Source organism: Meriones unguiculatus, chromosome 1 (assembly GCF_030254825.1).
Source record: "Meriones unguiculatus strain TT.TT164.6M chromosome 1, Bangor_MerUng_6.1, whole genome shotgun sequence".
Lineage (NCBI taxonomy): Eukaryota > Metazoa > Chordata > Mammalia > Rodentia > Muridae > Meriones > Meriones unguiculatus.
The window spans coordinates 190665900-190685599 of NC_083349.1; the positions used below are offsets into that span (position 1 = coordinate 190665900).

At 54.0% G+C, this 19700-nt stretch overlaps 1 protein-coding gene across 2 annotated transcripts in view; it reads left to right on the top strand.

Moving 5' to 3' along the window:
• Positions 1-12298, top strand: part of Tmem266 (transmembrane protein 266) — a 103498-nt gene extending 91200 nt beyond the window's left edge. For both annotated transcript variants that reach the window (XM_021656237.2, XM_060374206.1), the window contains 3 exons: positions 3452-3641; positions 9342-9404; positions 11070-12298. In XM_021656237.2, the coding sequence (XP_021511912.1) occupies positions 3452-3641; positions 9342-9404; positions 11070-11662 (846 nt within the window). In that variant the 3' untranslated portion in view covers positions 11663-12298. The remainder of the gene's footprint in view (positions 1-3451; positions 3642-9341; positions 9405-11069) is intronic.
• The last annotated feature ends 7402 nt before the right edge of the window (positions 12299-19700 follow it).

Genomic DNA, 19700 nt, shown 5'->3' on the forward strand with positions numbered 1-19700 from the left:
GCGGAGATGTGTCCCTTGCAGAGGCACAAACCATCTCCTCCCTGGGATCACCTAGGACTCACCTCTAAGCCATGGTAACAGCATTTTAACAGGGCCCCTACCTGACTTCTGCAAGAATGAATGAATGCGGAAACTACACGGACCTAGTGTTCACATCTTCAGTTCAGAACTTGTTTCTGAGCATGTGTGGTCTTGGCCTGGGCAGGCCCTGACCTCCAGCTGGCTGGCTTGAATTCCAGTGAGACTTCCCAGAGCGGCTCCATATCGATTACAAGCCATTAATAATGCATCCCTTCAGAGGGCCGAGGAAGCCATTAGCTGGGCCTGCACGCTCAGAGAAAGGGGCTGCACGTGCCCATGGGAAGTTCCCATCCCCACAGCGCTCGGGAAGATTACCTCATGGGCTCTCATTGATCTTCAGGACCTTGTTTCCAGAGAAGCGGCCCCTCACTCCCTACAAAACAGACCACTGCAAAATCTGCAAGCCATAGTTTCCCGGACTCTGAGACTCCTAGTCTGTTTGAGGGCTGGGTTGTTGAGGTTCAGCGTCTCCAGTCAGGAGTTAGGACTGTGACTGTTGCCAGGATTGGGGGCCCGTGGCAGACACGTGTGGGTTGAAAATATAACAAGGACCCACATTCACGTGTGACCAAGGGCTCAGAGTATGGTCTGTAATGGAGGGTGAGATTGTTGAGTCTATACTGGGTGTATCACCAGGATCAGAGCCCAGTCTGTGGCCAGGACCTGAGCTCAGTGTATGTGGCACAACCTTTGTCTCTACTTTGGGTTAAAGTGGAAGCTCAGGCTGTAGCTAGAGTTGGGTTCAGTCTGAAACCGCCGACTAGTTCTGAAGACACTAACTAGTTCTGCTTTTCATTTGCTCACCAGCGTTTGAACGCTCCCCGCGCACAGCACACAAGGCTCATGTTGGTGCAGCGGGGCTCTTACTGGCGTGGGAGAACCGGTTGAGCCCATTTCTCAGTTTGCCATGACATTGTGCTAGTAGCTTGAAATCCACCAGATAGATAGGTGTTTTGTACCTATGAAGGGTTTGTTTCTGTTCCTCAGCACACCCCTGGGGGTGGTGAAAGGTGAACTAATACACCATCTTAACAGAAAATGGGGAAAGCTACACATTTGCATCTGGTTTGCATGTGACCTGCATCTGCTCACCTCTCAGACACCGCTAGGATGAGAGGTGAAGGGAGAATCCCAATGCACAGAACTAGGAGGCTTTGAGTCTTGTAGGTTGGGTCAAAGAGGATACAGATTTCAAGGGATTTAAGGAAAGTGGAGGAAATGGTGATCGATATATAAAGACTGGAGGATTTGTGGGTGACATGTCCACAGAGGAGGGAAAAAGGACTAATTCTGCCCTCAGAACCCCAGAGATTCTGTGAGGAAGGAGACGTAGTGTGAAGCATTGGGGGAAGGGGGCTGGGTAAAATCTACACAGAGCTCTAAAATATTCCAAGGCATGTCTGGCCAAAGAGGCCATGGGTTTGTCCTCTGGAGAAATGGAACTAGCCAGAGACTCAACACATATGCTCTGGACTGGGCAGGTGCCTGAGGAGAGAGCTAGAAGGCTGAAATAGAGTTAGGAGAGAGTCCTCCTCCTCTGTGATGTCCCAACGCCTGGCCTGCTCCCACTGCAGAAGCACCCAGAGGCCCCCGACAGACGCTAATGAACTCTCAGAAGCTAATGAACTCTCTGGAAGCATAATGGCCCCAGACAAAAGCATGCACACCCTCACATTGGGGATTGTCCAGCACAGGGGTGGCTGCTGGGCCATTCCAGTGTAAGTAAATGCACTCATGTTCTACTTTCATGAAAACAAATGAAGGGGAAAGTTGGCCTGAGGAGGCATGGCACACTTGTAGCCTAGTTGCCCGGTGTGTGGGGAGCTTTGAGGTCCAGCTCCAGAGCTGCGTGGAGCACCCCAGCACTCTAAAGGCGTGGACCAAGCATCGGACGGAAGTTTAGGCTGAGTTTGAAGCCAGCTGAGTGTACAGGAGGCCCTGTCTGAGAAAGGAGAAAAGGAAGGGGGAGACGAAAGTATCTGAATGTAGCGATGTGACTGACAGCCTGGTGGGCCACCATAGAGGGGAGCCCAGGAAAAGCCCCTCCAAGTGGACGGTCAGCAGTGTGACCTGGGACAGAGCAAGCGGTATGCCTCTGAGGAACAGCCAGAGGGAACTAGAGGGCAGGAGAGGAAGCTGGCAGGTGGGCAGGCCCTGATCATGGAGGCTATTTGAGCCAAGGGCAGGAGGGTTGGGCTTTCTCCCACGTGGGGTGGGGAAGCAGTAAGACGGGACAGAGTCCACACAAGGACATGTGGCTGTCAGATGATAACCAGCAGTAGATCTGGAGACAAGCGAGCAGCTTAAGAGCGCTTGGAACTGGAGTTGGACTAGAGAACGGTTTGGATGCTAAGATGAGAGTCCATAGGAGACTTTTTGACTGCAGCTCATGAGAGATTAAAAACACCTGAGGTCTGGGGCGACGGCGGAGTACTGTGTTGACCAAGTGAACTGAGCACATGGTGATAGCGCGCAGGCAGCTGGAGGCGCGAGTCTGACATTCTAAGAAGGGGAAAGGAGGGAGATGGGCTTTGGGGCCCCGCGACAACCCTCTCGCGTAGAGAGGGTGCAGCGTGTGCTTTGAACACTAGGTGGCAGTGAATACCCGCTACCGCTTAGCCCACACAGACCCTTTGTCCTGCGTCCAGACGTCCCAGCGAGGTTTGGAGTCTGAGCACCTATGTCAGGCACAATCCCCCGAGACACTTAGAAGCCTTTCTAAGAAGCTTTCCAATGATCCGGTTTCCACTGAGTTTCGTCTTGTTTTAACCACGTCTTCAGAAAGGGACTCAAACATAAAACTCAAACATAAAACTGCCTTTACAACCCGGGAAACTGAGGCCAGAGGAAGCGAAAAACCTTCCCAAGGCACATATCCCAGTACTGGCTAGCCGAGGGCCGTCTCCCACAACTCGTGCAAGAGGGAGATGGCTATTACTGGAAAACAAGCTGGACCAGCATGTCTATGGAGCCGGAAAGCTTAGCTCTGCTAGCCCGGGGGTGGGGCGCCTCCTCACTGCCCCTCAGCACCTGTCGGAGGCAGGCGTGTGAGGAGAGCTTCCCTTCAATCCTCGGAGGCGCTCCCGCAGCTAAAGGCGGACTCAAGCCAGGTGTCCTGACGGCTGTCTTTCTCTTCACGGCCATTTACCCGGGGGAGGGCCCGAGCTCACGGTGTCCGAGACAAAGGGTCGCTCTCTGGGCCTGGAGAAGGTTCCGGTGCCGAGAGCTCCCGCCGTGGGGTGCTCAGCCCCCCTATCCCGACAGGCAGGCCTGCCACCCCGGTTCAGGGCCCCGACCCCGAGCTCCCCCCCCCATGCCCCCGACCTCACCCCGCGCGCGCACCCACCCAGCACCCTTCTGCCTCTTGCAGTTCGAGATCCGGCAGCTGCGCGCGCACCTGGCGCAGCAGGACCTGGACCTGGCGGCGGAGCGGGAGGCGGCGCTGCAGGCCCCGCACGTGCTCAGCCAGCCCCGCAGCCGCTACAAGGTGGTGGAGGCCGGCACGTGGGCCGAGGAGACGGCTGCCGAGAGCCTCGTGGAGGAGCTCAGGCCCCCTCAAGGTGAGCCCGCGTCCCCCGGAGTCCCCAGGACGCCTCCCTCCCTCCCTGCGGGCTGGGGCCGCGTGCAGGTGTGTGCCTTCTCGGAACTGCCTCTGGGGCCCAGGAGGAGCGTCTAGCAGGGGATCCTGACCCAAACTAAAATTTATTCAGATCAAGCGAAGCCGTTCAAATCCCGTTGAGAATTAATAGTTGTTCCTTGCCTTGTTCTTGCAAACAAACAAAGCCTGACGGAAGGAAGGGTTTATTTCGGTTTATTAGCGTGTAACCCACCATACTGGGAGAGCCGCAGGGGCCGAGTGGGCGCCTTGTAGCTCCAGGCAAGAACCAGGTGAAGGCTGAGACTGGCTTGTCTTTCGTTTGTCCTCAGTCTGGAGCGTCAGCTCATGGCATCAGGCATCCACCACCGGGATGGTCTTTCAACCTCAGGTAACCCAGCCTAGATACTGTCTGTGGGTTCTCGTCGGTTCAGAACCTCTGGGCACCAGAGGTGTGTCTCCTGGGTGACTGTCAGATTGACTGCCAACAGTAGCCAGCGCAGTGGGAGTGGCAGGCGTTTGAAGTTGGCGGTCTGTGACCTTCCTAGTGGACCACCAGCTAACAGGGCCCGGAGAAGAAGTCCAAGGCCGAAAACCAGAACGGCCAGAAACCTAAGCTTTGCAGGTGGGGCACATTGAAGGCCGTGAGATCAGTGGAAAAGGGCACAGGAGCTGTAGCTTAGCCAGGTGCTGCGCAGGGGAAGCTATTTCTAGATCAAAGCCCATTTCCTCTTCCGGGCAGCTCTGACATGGGCAGAGGAGTTGGCTCTTCTGGACTCTATGATTTCCACCTGCTATCTAGAAGGGGTCCTTACAGGCTTGTAAAGAACACAGCCCCACAGCCAGCGAAAGATGGTCCTGTGCCTAGACCTTGGACGTCAGGACTCCAAAGCCAGCTTGATCCAGGGATGACGTCACTGTGATCAGCTGTGTCCTTATCACATCAAGGACAGGACTAGGGCAATCAGGGGAGGGTGCTGCACGGCTTGAGGCTTTGGTGGTCTCACCTCCAGCTTCCTCCACTGCCTCGAAGGAGGCGTGAAGGACCAGGAGTGCAAGCGCTCTCCCCTTACCTTCTAAAACGCTTGACACTCCCTGACGTGACACCTTAACTGTTTCCCTGCGCTCTCTCAAGAAAATGTCAAACTCCCTTGGAGTAGTGCGGTCGTTGGTTAGAGGCCTGGAGCAAAATGCTACAAGCTGAAGGACTGGGGTGGTGGAAACAGCCTCACAGTTCTGGACGCTGGAAGTCTGGGGTCAGGGTTGGTCCCTCTGCGTGCCATGATGGAAAACCTTCCTCTTCGGTAGCTCTAGTTGTTGGCAATCGTTGGCTTGTGGAAGCACCGCTCAGTCTCTGCTCCCATCTTTACACAGCATCTCCCATTATGCCTGTGTCAAACCCTGTTTGTACAGCTGTGCCTCAACTTGACTAACTGGGTTGTAATTATGTTGTCTCCAGATAAGCTCATATGCTGGTGCCAGGGACTGAAACTTCAGTATTATAACACATGGAGGAGGACTATGGTTATCCAACCAGCAACAAATGCTCCACAAGACAATGCCCCCCCCCCCCCCCGCTCCATTTCCCCATGTGGCATCCCTGGGTACCTCCCTCTCTTGTAATGCACACTTACCCACACACAACTCAGTCCTCTGCATGCACTTTCACAGCTGTCTCCAGTGCCCTCAGTGCCACGGCCAGTGCCTCTGAGGCAGAGGGCAGAATGCAGGGGCTGTGAGAAGCCTCTGTGATTCATGGCCTGAAATAACCCAGGGACCAAGGTCCTCTCCCAGCTGATTTCTCTCTGAGCAAGAGCCATGTCCAAGGTGGGATTTCCATGACATTAGAAATTACAGTCAGACGAGCCAAGAGCATTCTGGGCCACTCTGAAGATTAAGGAAGGGCGACATTTGTTAGTAGCCATGACTCCCAGGCTGACGGGGCTCAGAGGCCTCTGCCTGCACAACAGGACACAGACAATCCAGGCGTTAACCTGCAGACACAGCAGTGAGTCAGAGGAGCCTTGGGACGTGGCCAGCATCACCTCTGCCTGGGGGAGGGCTACAGGGGACCGCAGGAGTGCCCGCTCCAGCCCCAGCCGAGCTGCATCCCTCTGAGAGGGAAGAGCTTCCCGGAGTTCCCAGCAGGTCCCAGTCAGACAACGCCGACAGCCTTCTGTTTAGACTCGCTCTAGCACAAATCATTTTTAAAACCTGGGCTGCAAAGTTGCAGGCTTTGGGGCCTGCCAAGTTCACAGTGCCTCTGTACAGTCATTAATACTTCTCTCCCAAATTTATTGGTCTTGAAACTTGCCCATAACTTATGAATTACAGCTCCTGGTGGGAGTGCCACAGATTTCACCATATTTCACAACTCTGGCATTCTCCCCCCCCCCTCCCCTTTGCTGCACCAGCGTCCAGAGGAGCAGCCACAGAGGTGCCTCTGGCCAGTCTGCCCTTGGCCTTCTCCCTTTCCCCCTGCCAACCAGCAGGGAACAGGAAGTTGGCTGCAGGGTTCATCCTCAGAGCAGACAGGACCTGTGCTCAGGGTACCCTGGCTGGTCCTGAGCGTACGGACCTGGTAAAGAGCTGGGGACCCTTGGAGCCCCAAAGCTTATTGGACAGAGCTGGGAAAGCCTTTGGAGTAGCCTGAAGAAGGAGTTTGGGGTCTGGCTTTGAAGGTCCCTGAGCAGGCCTAGTTCCATGACCTGTAGAGTCACAGGCAGCCCCGGCACCCAAGTCCCTGCTTCTGTCCTCCGGAAAGTTTTGGTGCTATTCGAGTTACTCAGTCCAGAGCTCCTCTGGTCTCTGAAGCTCTTCCCTGAGGAAGCCTGGCGGCTCAGTTGTGTGCCCTGCTGTCAGGCACGGCATCCAGCGGGTACCCTGGGAGTGTCAGCATCTTCTCGCTGCGCTCTGCTGAGCCAGAGAGGAGTGGGAGAGCGAGCGTGGGAATGAGGTGCAGCCTCTTGGGCTGGGCGATGTGTGATCTACATCAGGCTGCCTTGCCGCTCAGCCACATGGAGCTCAGTTGTCTCCTCGTGTCCAGGAGGCCTGGCCAGCCAGCTCACCAGCCTTTCTACCTCTGCCTTGACCAGCACTGACCAAGCTCTGCCACCTCTGGACTCAGCTTTTGCAGGATTAGTCAGGTTGGGTTTGCAAAGCACTCGCTCCTAGGGACTTCAGAGCCAACAGTCTTGCTGTGGACCAAGGATTCAGGCACCAGAGGACTGTCCCTGGCTAGACACTCATGTCAGTGGGTCTGGGTGGCTCCCCGGAAGCTTTGCATCTATCACTCCCATTTTATAGGTAAGCGAGCAGAAGCCCAGAGTGGCTGAGAGATTGCCTAAGACCACACAGCAAGCGTCCTGGAGAGCACCCTGGACTGGGTTTATGTGAAGCCTGTATACCTTCTCTCCCCACAACCAAGGTCTGGGGGCTCAGTCCTCAGTGAGTTGCTTTGGCAAACCTCAGTGTTAAGTCAAAACAGACCTTGTAGGAGGGGCTTGTTACCAGGTGGAAGCTGGCTGTGTGCTCAGGTATTCCTCTGCCCCAGGACGCAGGCTGAATGAAGGCTGAATGATGCAGAGATCATTTCATGGTGGCCTTGTGGCCTCCTGAGAGGGAGTGGAAGGTTTGGAGGTCCTGCAGACCTGTGACCTGTCCAGAATTGGCACGTGACATAGGTCAAACCAAAGTCAGAATTGGGTGGCATGTGGTTCCTGTTCTTAAAGGCTTTGCGTCCCTGTATGGCTAGGGACAGAGGCTCAGCCCCAGGGTCCTGTTCTAAGAGAATGGGATCCAGGAGCCTACACGAAGCATGTGATGCCATGGTCAGTGCTAGAAGAGACAGGGCAGCCCTCGGACACAGACACCCCTGTGCGGGTCTGGAGCAGGGGACAAAGAACACACCCTGGCCAGGACCCCATTGGCCAGGCTTGATATTCTGTACATCCAGAAAGTGAGTGATCTCACTCATTAAACCTAGAGGCAAGTCAAGCAGGGCCTTGGAAGTCCCTGACCAGTTAGGGTACAGGCTTGATAAAAGTTGGGGTGTTGAGGAAAGTGAGGAGGCATCTGTACGTCACCAGGATCTCTGCGAGGGTCTCCAAGGTGAAGGCTTGGGGGAGTTGGGGGGAGAGAGCATGAGCTCTGCTTCGGACTTGTTGAGTCACAGGGAGCTGGCGGTCAGCCAGGAGTTGTCCAGGGACAGTTGGCCAGACCAGTCAGTGCTCGGGAGAGAGGGCTCGGCTGACGGTTGCCCGACCGAGCCAGTAAAGATAGGGCAGTGGGGGCTCAAGCACCTCGGTGGTTGAGGTGGGGGATGCCTGCAGCTCAGCAAGCTGCAGCTCCAGGCCACCACCATCCCCCCTAGGTCTGGGATGGTGGTGAGGAACCTGGGGAGGGGCTGGGAGTGCAGTGTATTGAAGGCGGGGCGCTGGTCATGCTTGCAAAGGCAAGCAGGGCATCTGCTGGCCAAGAGCTAAACCCATGTGCCGGGTCTAGGCTGCTTCTGGGGGACGATTATGCTAGTATAAGAAGGATGAGTGGGGGGAGGGCAGTGGTGAGGGTCACAGTCACGTGCATGGCAGTTGCAGGCTCTGTAAACCTTGTGCATAGCAGGTATTTATTTTCTGATGAGAGGGGAAGCCCCTGCTCCACCGCATGGGGATGGCCCCAGCCTTGACGGTGCTCCTGAGGCAGGAGTCCCTTTAAGAGCTGGCAGAGGGCCAGGCACACTGTGTCCCTGAAGAACACAAAAGAGTAAGGAGTTGCCCAGCAGCAGGTCATTACAGATGCTCAGGGAGGTGGGAGAGTCCTCCTCAGAGTGCAGCCCAGTGAGAGCCTAGGCAGGGACGAGTCAGATGATTCTGGGACCTTCCTGGAATTTCAGGGCCATCTATCCACATACCCAGCTACATCAGTCTGTGAGAACCTTGCTAGGGACCTTCATGTCACAAACGAAGAAACTCAAGCCCAGCAACGGGGCATGACCCAAGCAAGCTCCAGGCCAATGATGGCACCAGAATTAAGTACACACCAGGTGGCACCTGATTAAGTAAACAGCCCCCGCTGCGTGGCCCAGTGGCCCAGTGGCCCTGCACAGTCCGTAACTTGCTGGGAACAGCCATGTCTGCTTCTCAGTGCAGTGGCAGAACTAGACTGCAATTACAGCAAAGGTTAGGGATGGCCACAGAGAATCTGCGCTAGCTAACGCAGGTGCAAGAGCCAGCCTAGTCCCCACCCCCGGCCCCACCCCCCCGCAGCATTAGTGGGGAACACACCTCTGACCACAGGCATTTCAAGATCAAAAGAGGCCAAGAAAGCTTTTAAGATCCATGCCTCTACCACTCAGCCTCTAGGTGGTGGACAGGCTTCAGCAGCCAGCTCAGGTGTGCCTCAGAAGGTAGCCTTAGAAAGCATCCAGGCTTTCACCTGCAGACCCTTCGCTGGCAGCTAAGCTGACGGGTATGCACGCCCCTGGGTCTCCAAGCCCTCCATAGGCCTTCTGTGTCTGGCTCCACTCGAAGAATCCAGTCTGCCTGTTGGGTCTCTGTAATCTTCCTAAAAACCAAGGAGTGTAGCCAGCACTATCCCCATTCCACAGTGGCTCAGCTAAACATGGCAACACTGTCACCTGCACCCCTCTCTGTCCCCATCTCTGCAGAGGCCACGGTGAAAGACGACATGAACAGCTACATCAGCCAGTACTACAATGGGCCCAGCAGTGGTAAGTGTGGGTTGGAACTGTTTGCACGCACCATGCAGCCTCAGGACACCTGTGACTTCAGCAAGCCTGAAAACCAAGGGCAGGTACAATCTGGCCTTCCATTATGAGCTTGTAGACTGTGATGGCAGAGCATTGAAACACCCGGAGCTTTAAGCCTTAGCAGATGGCTTAGCTGAAACCCTGATGCCCTAGAGCTGAGCCATCAGGGCAGTCTGATCTCTGACCTTGAGAGCTGAGTGGAGCCCTACAGAGGGAAAGGTTTGTAATCCAGAACTCAAGAGATCTCCCAACTGTGCACACACTCAGGTGGCCCCCGTGGAAAGCAAACTTACTCCACATAACTGGCTAAAGGGGCAGCAGGCCTTGGGTGAAATCCTAGGGGATGCTTATGTGTTGTCTGTAGGAGAAAGATTGATTTTATACCCAGACCTTTTAGCATATTTTTCTGTAGCCAAAGCCTTGAGTTTGGAATTCACAGTCCTTGAAATTCTTGCACTCTCCACGATAGGTAAAGTATATGGTATGTAACATGTATTTGTTTTTCTTCTTCTTCACTATTTAAACCCTAAGGCCCCTTCTCTTTTTTCTCCTAGTCTCATCCAGACTGCAGGTTCTCTAGCATGGGCTCACTTCTCAGTCCTCTTCCCTGCTTTGGGGACACATCTGTAGCACTGTACCCAGAGCAGTCCACCGTCACCCTTAATGCCTCTCAGAGAGAAAAGAGCTGCCGAGGCCAATCCTCAACCCAGCCCAGCCCATTCAAAACTCCCAAGAGTGTGACAGGGTGGAGCCCAGGGCTCTCTGGATAGCCAGCTAGTACATTCCAGTCTCCACGAGAGAGCCTGGCTCAAAAAAAAAAAAATGTGGTAGAGGGTATTAAAGGAAGACATCCAGGACAACCCCTGGCCTCCAAACTCACATACATGGGCAGGTGCTCCTGTGCTCACGTAATCAATAATAGTACATCAATAATAACGCACATGTTATCAATAATAATAGTAATAGCAGTATTCAATGGCTCCTCAAGAGAACACTAATTTCTTTTCCTGAGGCGAGCTTTCTAGGTTAGTTTCTCGCCTCGTAGTTTAAGGGCCCACAGCAGGCTGTGTAAGGTTCTCCCAGTCTGTCTCCAGCACACAGAATACTGCAGTCTGCCCTGATTGAGCACGGTGTGGGCCTTGAGGGCAAAGCCTTAGCTGTCTTGTATAGCCTCTACTGGAAGTGTTCTAGGTCCGTCTTCACGGGCGACTGGCTGAAGCGCGTCACGTGTGTGCTTCAGCTCACCGAGGTGGACTGGCAACGCTCCCTCTGCGCAGGCGGTGACAGTGACCTGGGCCCTCAAAGGCCTCCCCTCACCGTGGCTGCTTCCAAGGCCTGGCCATGCTTTCGTTGCCCAGCCCCACACTGGGCCTTCAAGTCCAGCCGTGTGGGCAGGGGCAAAGTGTGATCAGTATAACCTTTCTTAGCTGGGTGGTTGGGGTGTACACCTTTAATCCCAGCACTCAGGAGGCAGAGACAGGTGGATCGCTGTGAGTTTGAGGCCAGCCTGAGCAAGTTCCAGAACAGCCAGGGTTACACAGTACTGTTTTTGTCTCAAATTTATATATAGAGAGAATTGTTGTTTTGTTTCATATGTGTATACGACCTCTCTTACCTTCCTTGCAGACAGTGGGGCCCCGGAACCAGCAGTGTGTGTGGTCACTACAGCTGCCATAGACATCCACCAGCCCAACCTAGCCTCCGACCTGTTCTCAGTCGACCTGCCTCTGAAGCTCACTGGCAACAGCACCTGCACCCGTGCCACCTCCGAGACCACATCCCACTCTACCTGTGGCTCGGTCACCAGGGCCCAGAGCGCCAGCAGCCAGACCCTGGGCTCCTCCACAGACTGTAGCACCCCCCGAGAGGAGCCGTCCTTGAAGCCTGGACCTTCTGTTCTGCCGCTGCTACCGCTGCCTCAGCAGCAGGTGGTGGAAGCCACGGTCCAGGACCTGACGCCCTCTCTGTCAAAGGACCCCTGCCCATCCCCCAAGGCCTTGGACCCAGCGCCCCTGGCCCAGCCTACTCCAGTGGGCTCATCCCAGACCAGCCCTGAGCTGGAGCAGAGAGTAAGTCTGTTCAACCAGAAGAACCAGGAGGCCCTCTCCGTTCTTCAGATCAAGCCTCTCATCCACTTGCAGCCCACAGCTGGGCTGGAGGAGAAGTTCAGATCTTTGGAATCCAAAGAGCCGAAGTTGCATAGGGTTCCTGAGGCCTAGAGAGCCTACCAGCTTGTTGAGTAGAAAGAGGGGAGACAGCCATCTTAAAGCTCTTTCAGGACCCCAGAGGCCACCCAGGGCCACACATGGGGCTCAGGATCCCACCTGGCCTCCTTCAGGGTGCTGTCTGCCTCCAGGGAGGTGACGCCAGGCAGAGGCCACATGCCTCAGACCTCAGAGTCCAGAGCTGGGGCCACCTCTTGCCCTACTCAGGAGAGGGTGGTGCTCCTGGCTGGGGTTTTCCGTTTTTGCTTTGTTTTTAAGACCATTTTTTTAAAAAAAACCAGCCTATGGCCCAGCTTCATCAGGGTAGAGTGTGGGGCCCAGCTCAGCCTATTTCGTTGCCTTCGTTCCTGATGGCCACCCCGGATTCTCGGGAACAGCACTGTGAGCAGGGGCTGCCCAGCCCCACCCCAAGCCGTCTTTCCAGGAATGCCGGGGAGCCGACACAATCACGGAGACCGCACCTCAGCCTATCTCACCTGCCGTTCTCTCATTTCAGCATGGACATTTCCAAGTCTTCACAGGCCCTGAGGGGACTCATCTGGAGGCGGGAGGGGCATGGGAGGGCGGGGGCAGCCATTTTACAACCCTGGCTTTAATAATAAAAACCAGCTGCACTGAGACTTCTGGGTGGCAGAGGTTTTTTTGTCTGGTCTCCAGTGTCTAGAGTGGCTCGGAGCTAGCCTGGTACACACTTAACTAGGCCACTCCATTGCCTCTCTGGCACCCCCGAGGCCTTCACAGAGGGGAGAGCCTTGAACCCATGGTGCAGGCGAGTGAGTACCTTCTACCATCTCTCCAGCAGAATGGAACCCACAGTTGTGCCTCCCTTATTGGCAACTCCCGAGCAGCTATTAAACCAGGGCTCTAACCCTGGGGACCTCAAACTCAACCTCTGTTCAACATTCTGCCCGGAATAATTGTTTTCATGCTTGCTTTGCCATCTGCTCAGTTACAAACACTCATGGCGTCAGCTGATCACCCCCGGTCATTTTCCAAGTTACCTGACCCCAACTCACACCCTAGCTTTGGTGAGGCCTGTGTCCTCCAGTGGCTGGACGGCAGCAGGCCCTGACTGACCTAGCTTCTGGCTTTCCCTTCTTTACCACCTCCCCCCCCCCCCAGGGCTGCTCTCACCTCTCCTGCCCAAAAGCTTTCTGTGTGTGTAACACTCACATTTTCTCTCGTGTGGTACGAGGACAGGGAGTTAGGTTTTGCTGTTCTAAGGGCTCCTGTTCAGATGACTAGAGTGAGAGTCTGAGCCGTCTGTGAGGGAGCTCACACTCCCTTCACATCTCTGTCTCCCTTTCACTCTTGAGAGGTGGCTGCGGTGTCTGTGCAGCCTGCCCTGGCTCTAGCTGGCCAGGTGGAGCAGGCTCCTGGGGCCTACTGAGTTAGCCCTGCTAGGGCAGCAGCCCCCTGTGTGACCAGCGCCTGCTCCTTTACCTACTTCTTAGGTTGTTAGGCCCTGCTTAGAGGCTCAGGGCCCAGGCCGAGCCACAGAGGCATGCTGGAAAGGTGGGGATTGTTAAAGGGACACGGGCTTGGGTACTTCACAGGGCTCCAGGGTCCTCCCCTTTACCCCTACTGGTTCTGTTTAGATACTACCCCCTCCCCCCACCTTCCCACCCTCCCCCCGTACTGCAAGCTCAGGGCTTCTGCCTTCTCACCATTTCTCCTCAGTGTCTTGTGGGAACAAGAAGCTGCCATCTCCTGGAACCCAGTTTCGACTTCCTTATTTACCTATGTCCCTCTAATGCTCCTTCATTCTCATCTTTCAGAGATTGACACTGATTGCTGTTGGGGGAGGGGCCAAGGCTTCTCTAGTTGCTTCCTGATGAGAGAGGGTGGAGTCCAGGGGCTGTCCATACAAGAGAGAAGAGACTTTTATGAAGCAGACTCCTGGGTGCAGTTGAGGGAGCCTCAGTAAAATTCTGGCAGGTGGTGGTGCATCCAGCAGACAGGGGCAGAAGAGCTTATGGAATGGAGAGGACGATGTTGGAGGCTACTACAGTCCAGCCCAGTGTAGGGCACCCATCGCCAGGCATAGCCCACACAGGAGAAACCAGCCCCAGGCTGGCCTCAAGAGTGATGGACCCAGGATCTGCTTTCAGGTGCTCTAATAGCTGGCAGAGTAGCTAGCATCTGGTCCTTCTGGAGAGAGAGAGAGAGAAGAAATTATTTAACCACCATTTGATTTTCAGTTTAAACAATTAAGGGCCTACATCTCTAGGCTGGTTGGCCCTGAATTGAGCCAAGTCATGTCGGGAAAATAATAGTCGTGGGCTTTTACTCTTCGGTTGTTTCATTGTTCTCCTTTCCCCCTGTCAGAGTCAGAGGAAAAGCCTGACTCAAGAAAGGAGCCCAGAAGACACTTTGATACAAATGTACCTGGGTCTTGTCTAGTTAGGGGAACTATGCTGTAGTGAAACACCACAGCCAAAACACCCGGGGAGGACTTCTACTTCCACAAGTCAGTGCTAGTCATCGAAGGAAGTTAGACAGGAACTCACAGGGCAGGAACCTGGAGGCAGGAGCCCCTGCAAAGGCCACGGAGGGGTGCTGCTTACTGGCTTGCTCAGCCTGCTTTCCTACCGAACTGAGGACCACCAGCCCAGGGGTGGCCCCACCCACCATGGGCTCTTCCCCATCAACAACTGATTAATAAAACGCCTTACACCTGGGTCTTATGGAGGCATTTTCTCAATTGAGGTTCCTCTTCTCAAATAACTGTAGCTTGTGTCAAGTTGACATAAAACTAGCCAGCACAGGTCTGAAGTAGGAGGGCTAAATCCCATCCTCCAGACCCAGGCTCTTAGCTCAAACAGCACATGACAGTTTATACACCAAAGGTATTTGTTCCGCCATAGACCTGGATTCAGTGGTTTACATGGAACAGGGGACTTCCTGCTGAGCCCAGCGATGATTAGCTGGGCCCAGGGCACCCGTCCTATAGCCCGTGTGGATTTGTTCAGGTGAGTCTCCTCTTCTGCGCTGTGCATTGGGAGCACAGACTGACAAGCCCTACCTTTAGAATGCCTAATCTTTGTTAGTTCGTCGGTGAGTGGTAACAGGCAACCACCATTAAGGATCAAGAGGGCAGAGCTGCCCTTAGCAGTGCCTAACCCGAGACCATCCCTGGCAGGGCTTCGGAATGACCCGCTGCTTGCAAGCTGGTACTCACAATCAGCTTGGACGCGGCGCCCACAAATGGAGACAGCCTGAAAAGCTCTCTCTGGCTTTCTTTATCTGCTCCTGAGAAGCTCTGAATATAGGCGGGTCTGATTCTCCACCATATCCTGCAAGAGAAACATCCCTGGGGACGTTGGGGTGGTGCCTCCAGACAAAAGAAAACTGGAGTTTTGTTTGTTCGTTTGAGTGTCTGAGATCTAACTCTGCTCGGTGCTTGAAAAAATAGCTGAGCAGTGACTTTGTAGGGATCTTGGGACCAGTTTATCCCATCTGCAATGAGAGGGAAGAGGAGAGAGAGAAATCTTTGGTCAGGGTTGCTGGGTCCCTCCCTGCATTCCCTAGTCCGCCTGCTGGGCAAGTCTAGTCTGTCATCAGGAAGCAGTTAGCGTAATCTTCCCTGGGGAGAGGCCTACCCATGGCCCAGGCTCTGCCATCTCCCAGTTTCCTCCTTCTGTCTTACAGCCATGTTGACTGGGGCCCAGGCCCACACAAGGGCCACTTCCTATGTAAACCACACAAACTCCAGGAGGCAGCAGAGGCCTCACTGTGGAATCCACTGGGCACATGCTATATGACAGGCATTTCTCAGGTCCAGCCTCACAGCCCCAAACCCAAGGTCTTAACCTTTAACTCACCCAAGGTAACAGAACTTGAAGGCAGAGTCAAAGCAGAAAGAAGCAGGTAGGACCCATCCTACTGAACCATTCCACAAATGGCCAAAGGCAAGCTAGGGAGAGTCCAGGAGCCTTTATCTGCCTCGTGCTGTAGTCCACTACCAACTATCCAAGTGTTAGGCATTTGTAGAAATCCCAGGGCCAGGCCTGCTATCCCATTGTCAGCAACAGCTGGTAGGCCCGGCTGTCATTCCTCACAGGTTTGCCTCTGCTGCTCATCGCCTCCCTATTCAGTCCCTCTATGAGCAGGCTGAAGGTCTTTTAGAGAGGCAACTGGTTATGCAAGCTTTACACCTGTGACTTGGCTCCAAGTCTAATGCCACCCAAGTGAAAGAGCATCATTAGTCCTCTCAGACTGTCTGGCAAGGTTCCAGAAGTGCTGGGCCTGCATTTTGGCCAAAGCTACTCTGCCCATTTTTCAACAGAAATTGGCCATTGGTGTCTACCTTCCCTAGTAAATTCCAGACAGGGTGAATCCTCTAACAGTCCCCTCTGTTGTTTTGGGGTACCACTCTTGGTCTGCATCCTCTACTGACAATACTTGGTGGCGAGAAGCTGGTCGTTGTAGCTCTCAACCTGTGCTTACAGCTGTGGGGAGTGTCTATCCTCTTGTTTTACTCATTAAGTAGCTACACATGATTGATAGGCCCCACTAGAGGCAGCTTTGTTTTTATCCTCTAGATTATGACAAGCTCTGTGCAGAAAAATCGGGTGCTCTTAAGGTCCATGGGCAGAGAAATCCCAGTGGGTCGGGGCAAAGTGAAGGGGACTTCTGCTGCTGCTGAGCTACCTGAAACATGAAAGGATTCCTGTCATCCCCCTGCCCTGAGCACTAAGGTGGGCATGGATACCCATGCTCTGTCCTTTCTTGTTACCAACCATGAAGCTGAACAAGGGGAGCCTGTCCCCAATATTTGCTCTTATTGATGTGACTCTTCAATATCCTGTGCCCTTAATGACTTCCTAATGTTATATGGTTCCTCATTCAAAAATACCCCTGGAGTGAGTGTTCCCATTGACTCCTTTTTCTCATGTTTATAATCTGTAAGCAAGCATGATTAGCACCCAGAGTGAATAATTCGCCCAAAATTTAGAGAATACTGAATGCTATTTTTCCTCAGTCTGCTTATATCCTAGCATTTAGAAAGTGAAATAAATAAATAAAGCAAGAATGCCTAGGGCATGATGGGACAGAAGCAAAAGCTGGCTACAAAAAGCAAAGACTAGAAGAAAGAACAGGCATTAAGGCCTGGCAGAGTCCTCCTCTCCAGCCTCCCACCCAGCATGCTGGTCCTTCTCGGCTTCTGGCTGATATTGGTACCTGGCAAACTGTGCCGCTGAGGCAGAGGATCTGCCTCATTTCGTTAAACCAGTCCTTTCAGTGCTGGACAGAAGAGCTAGCCACAAGAAATGGAAAGTGACAGCTTCGCCTCTGGCTGGACATCTGCCAAACAGGCCTTGGGTCCTGACGTTTCCCCTGTGGGTCCCGTTTAGATATCCATCCTCTGTCCCCATGATCTCTGTCCATTTCTCCTCCCAAAGTCTTCTGGAAAAAAAAAAAAAAAAAAAAACAGCTGCCACCTCAGGAAGCCTGTTTGCATTCTGTCTACCTGCGTCTCTCTAACTGAACAAGAGGTGGTGACAATGGTGTTGAAGGGCATTGGCTGTCATGTTTTGGGGGTGATCAGGCCTGCCAGAGGGAGGCTTTTGTGAAGGCAGCAGTCTTGGAGGTAGGTTGGCTCCCCTGCCAGCACAGTGAAGCCTCCATATCTGAGGCCCTTTCATACTTCAGTGACCCTGTGAAGCAGGCTGAAATCCAGAGGAATCATCCTCAGGGCAGCACCAGTGAGAGGGAGTCCTGACACTGGGCTCGGCCCTGGTGCTGCCCAAGTTCAGAGCTCTTGGAGGTGAGGGGTGGGGCTGTCTTTCCAGTCTTCTGTATCTTGATGGGCAAGATGCCACTAGAGGGCCAACTGTCCGCAGGAGCCTACATGGTCAATAACCAGGACTAAAGGCAGCCCATCTTCCTCAGCCAGTGGCCACTATATTGAGCTCTGTTGTCCCCAGTGCTGAGCCAGTGCAGCTGATGAAGCAGATCAATCAGGGCCTGGCCAGATGAGCACCCACCTCTGCTGGGAAGCTCAGTTCCAGCCATGAACCACGGGACGGGGAGAGAAAGCTTTACAGGGGGATTTTAAAATAATACGACTATCACTTTTTATGGAGTAGTTTTGATGCAACTGCCAAGTCATACCACTTCCGGAAAATATGAGCAGGGTATCATGGATTATCTCTCCCAACTGAGAGCCAGCCGCCAGACCATTGGAGCTCAGGGAATGTCATGTGGAAATGTTAAGACAGCCATGCTGCAGAGTAGGGGATGCGAGAGGGGGAAGCATAGTGTCAGAACCTGTATCAGGGGTAGAGCCGTGTGGGGACATACAGAAAGGGAGTAGGTCGCTGAAAGCTGTTGTGAAGTGATGTTCCTGCTTTGGAAATATGCCACAGAAGGGCCTTGCAGTGGGGTATCACGGCTGCAGTGAAATGGGTGTCCAGAGCGGGACCAGCATGGAGGCAGGCAGGATGACGAGCACGGGACCTGAGAGGTGAAGACAGGTCTGGGCAGCCCTGCACCTACAGGGGAGTGGGGGTGGGAACTGCAGAGAGCAGAGAAGCCGAGTTCTAGGCTGAGGTGTCTGAGACCTTGGAATGTAGAGATGGCTGTCCTTGGAACCAGGAGTGTGCACAGGACACCAGATAGCATTACAGTTCCTTCTCAGGAGAGAGGGCAAGGGCCAGGCCTCAGTTATACCCCACCACAGAAGGACCTGAGGCAGATACTCACCGTGAAAGCTCTGGCTTTCATGGCTCCCCAGAGTGCTATTGCTGGGGGCCTGTGGAGGGGAGCCAGCACTCCACAGGAGGTCTCCAGGCCAGAGAAGAGGCTCCCTGCCCATTACTTCTTCAGAGAAGCCCACTCTGAGGTCTCACGGGAGACTCCCACAGTGGTGGGGGGAGCTTGTAGCAGTCGCTGCCTGCTGTAGGAGTAAGGTGACAACAGAAAAGGCTATGATTACTTCCTAAGGGGACAGTGCTTTTGAGAGTCTCCCCCTCCTTGTTACAGCCCTGCAAACTGGGCTCTATTTCCTCTGCTTTGCAGGGAGAAAATGCAGGCACAGCATGATGTGATAACTGCCCCACCCTGCCCCATTACAGACAGTTCACTGGGAATATGTAGTGGCAGGATTCAAACACAGGACTGTCAGTGAGGTGCCATGTAGGAAGTGGGGAATCAAATCAGGCACTAACAGGAAAGCCCAAACACAGAAATCTGGACTCCACCCTCTTAGTCCTCTGCAGCCTGCTGTGCCCTAAAGGGCTGGCCTCCCTGCTCAGCCTTGCCTTTGGAGCCTTGAGAAGTTTGGGAACATCCTGACATGCTGAACCCCAATAGCAAGGACAGCAAGGCTCAGAGCCAGCGGTGTGTGGCAGCCTGCAGCCCTGGCTGGAAGCCACCCAGGGCTCCGAGCTGTAAGGCCTTCTGTGAGAGGCATGCATGGTGTAGTATGTGCCCTCTCATTCCAGGGCCAGCCTGAGCCAGTCAAGAGAGCAAGGTTCTTAGCATTAAAAAGAGACCCTAGAGCTCGGCTCATTTTCCCTGGGAGCTGTCAAGATCTCCAAATGAGAGGTCCAAGCCCACAGCACCCTGAGCCCTAAAACGACTTGTATAGCAGCTAAACAAAGACTCCCACAACTCTGGGTATCTGAACTGATAGCTCAGGGCTAGAGTAAAGTCTGCTCATCCCTATCCACCCCAACGCCAGTGTGCAAGGCCTGGGAGTCTGGATTCCTAGACCAGCCCTACTTCTGTCTTGCTTTGTGACTCCAAGAAAACCCTTGAACTCCTCCCTCCCTAAGCACAAAAATAATGAGTCCTGTGTGCCCCACCCCTGAGGGTTGCTGGGATAACTAGTGACATAATGGAAGGGAAAGCCCTTTGAGAGTGTTTCACGGGAAACACAAGCTGAAGGCTCCCTTATTAATAATAGATGCCTGGGGTGCGCTTCTGCCAGCCAGTGCACGCTCAGCACTTCTGGGGCGGACGCCCAGGGGATGCTCTGTTATTTCATTTGCTGCCACTGATAGTTCAGGGTGAGGAGGGAGGATGG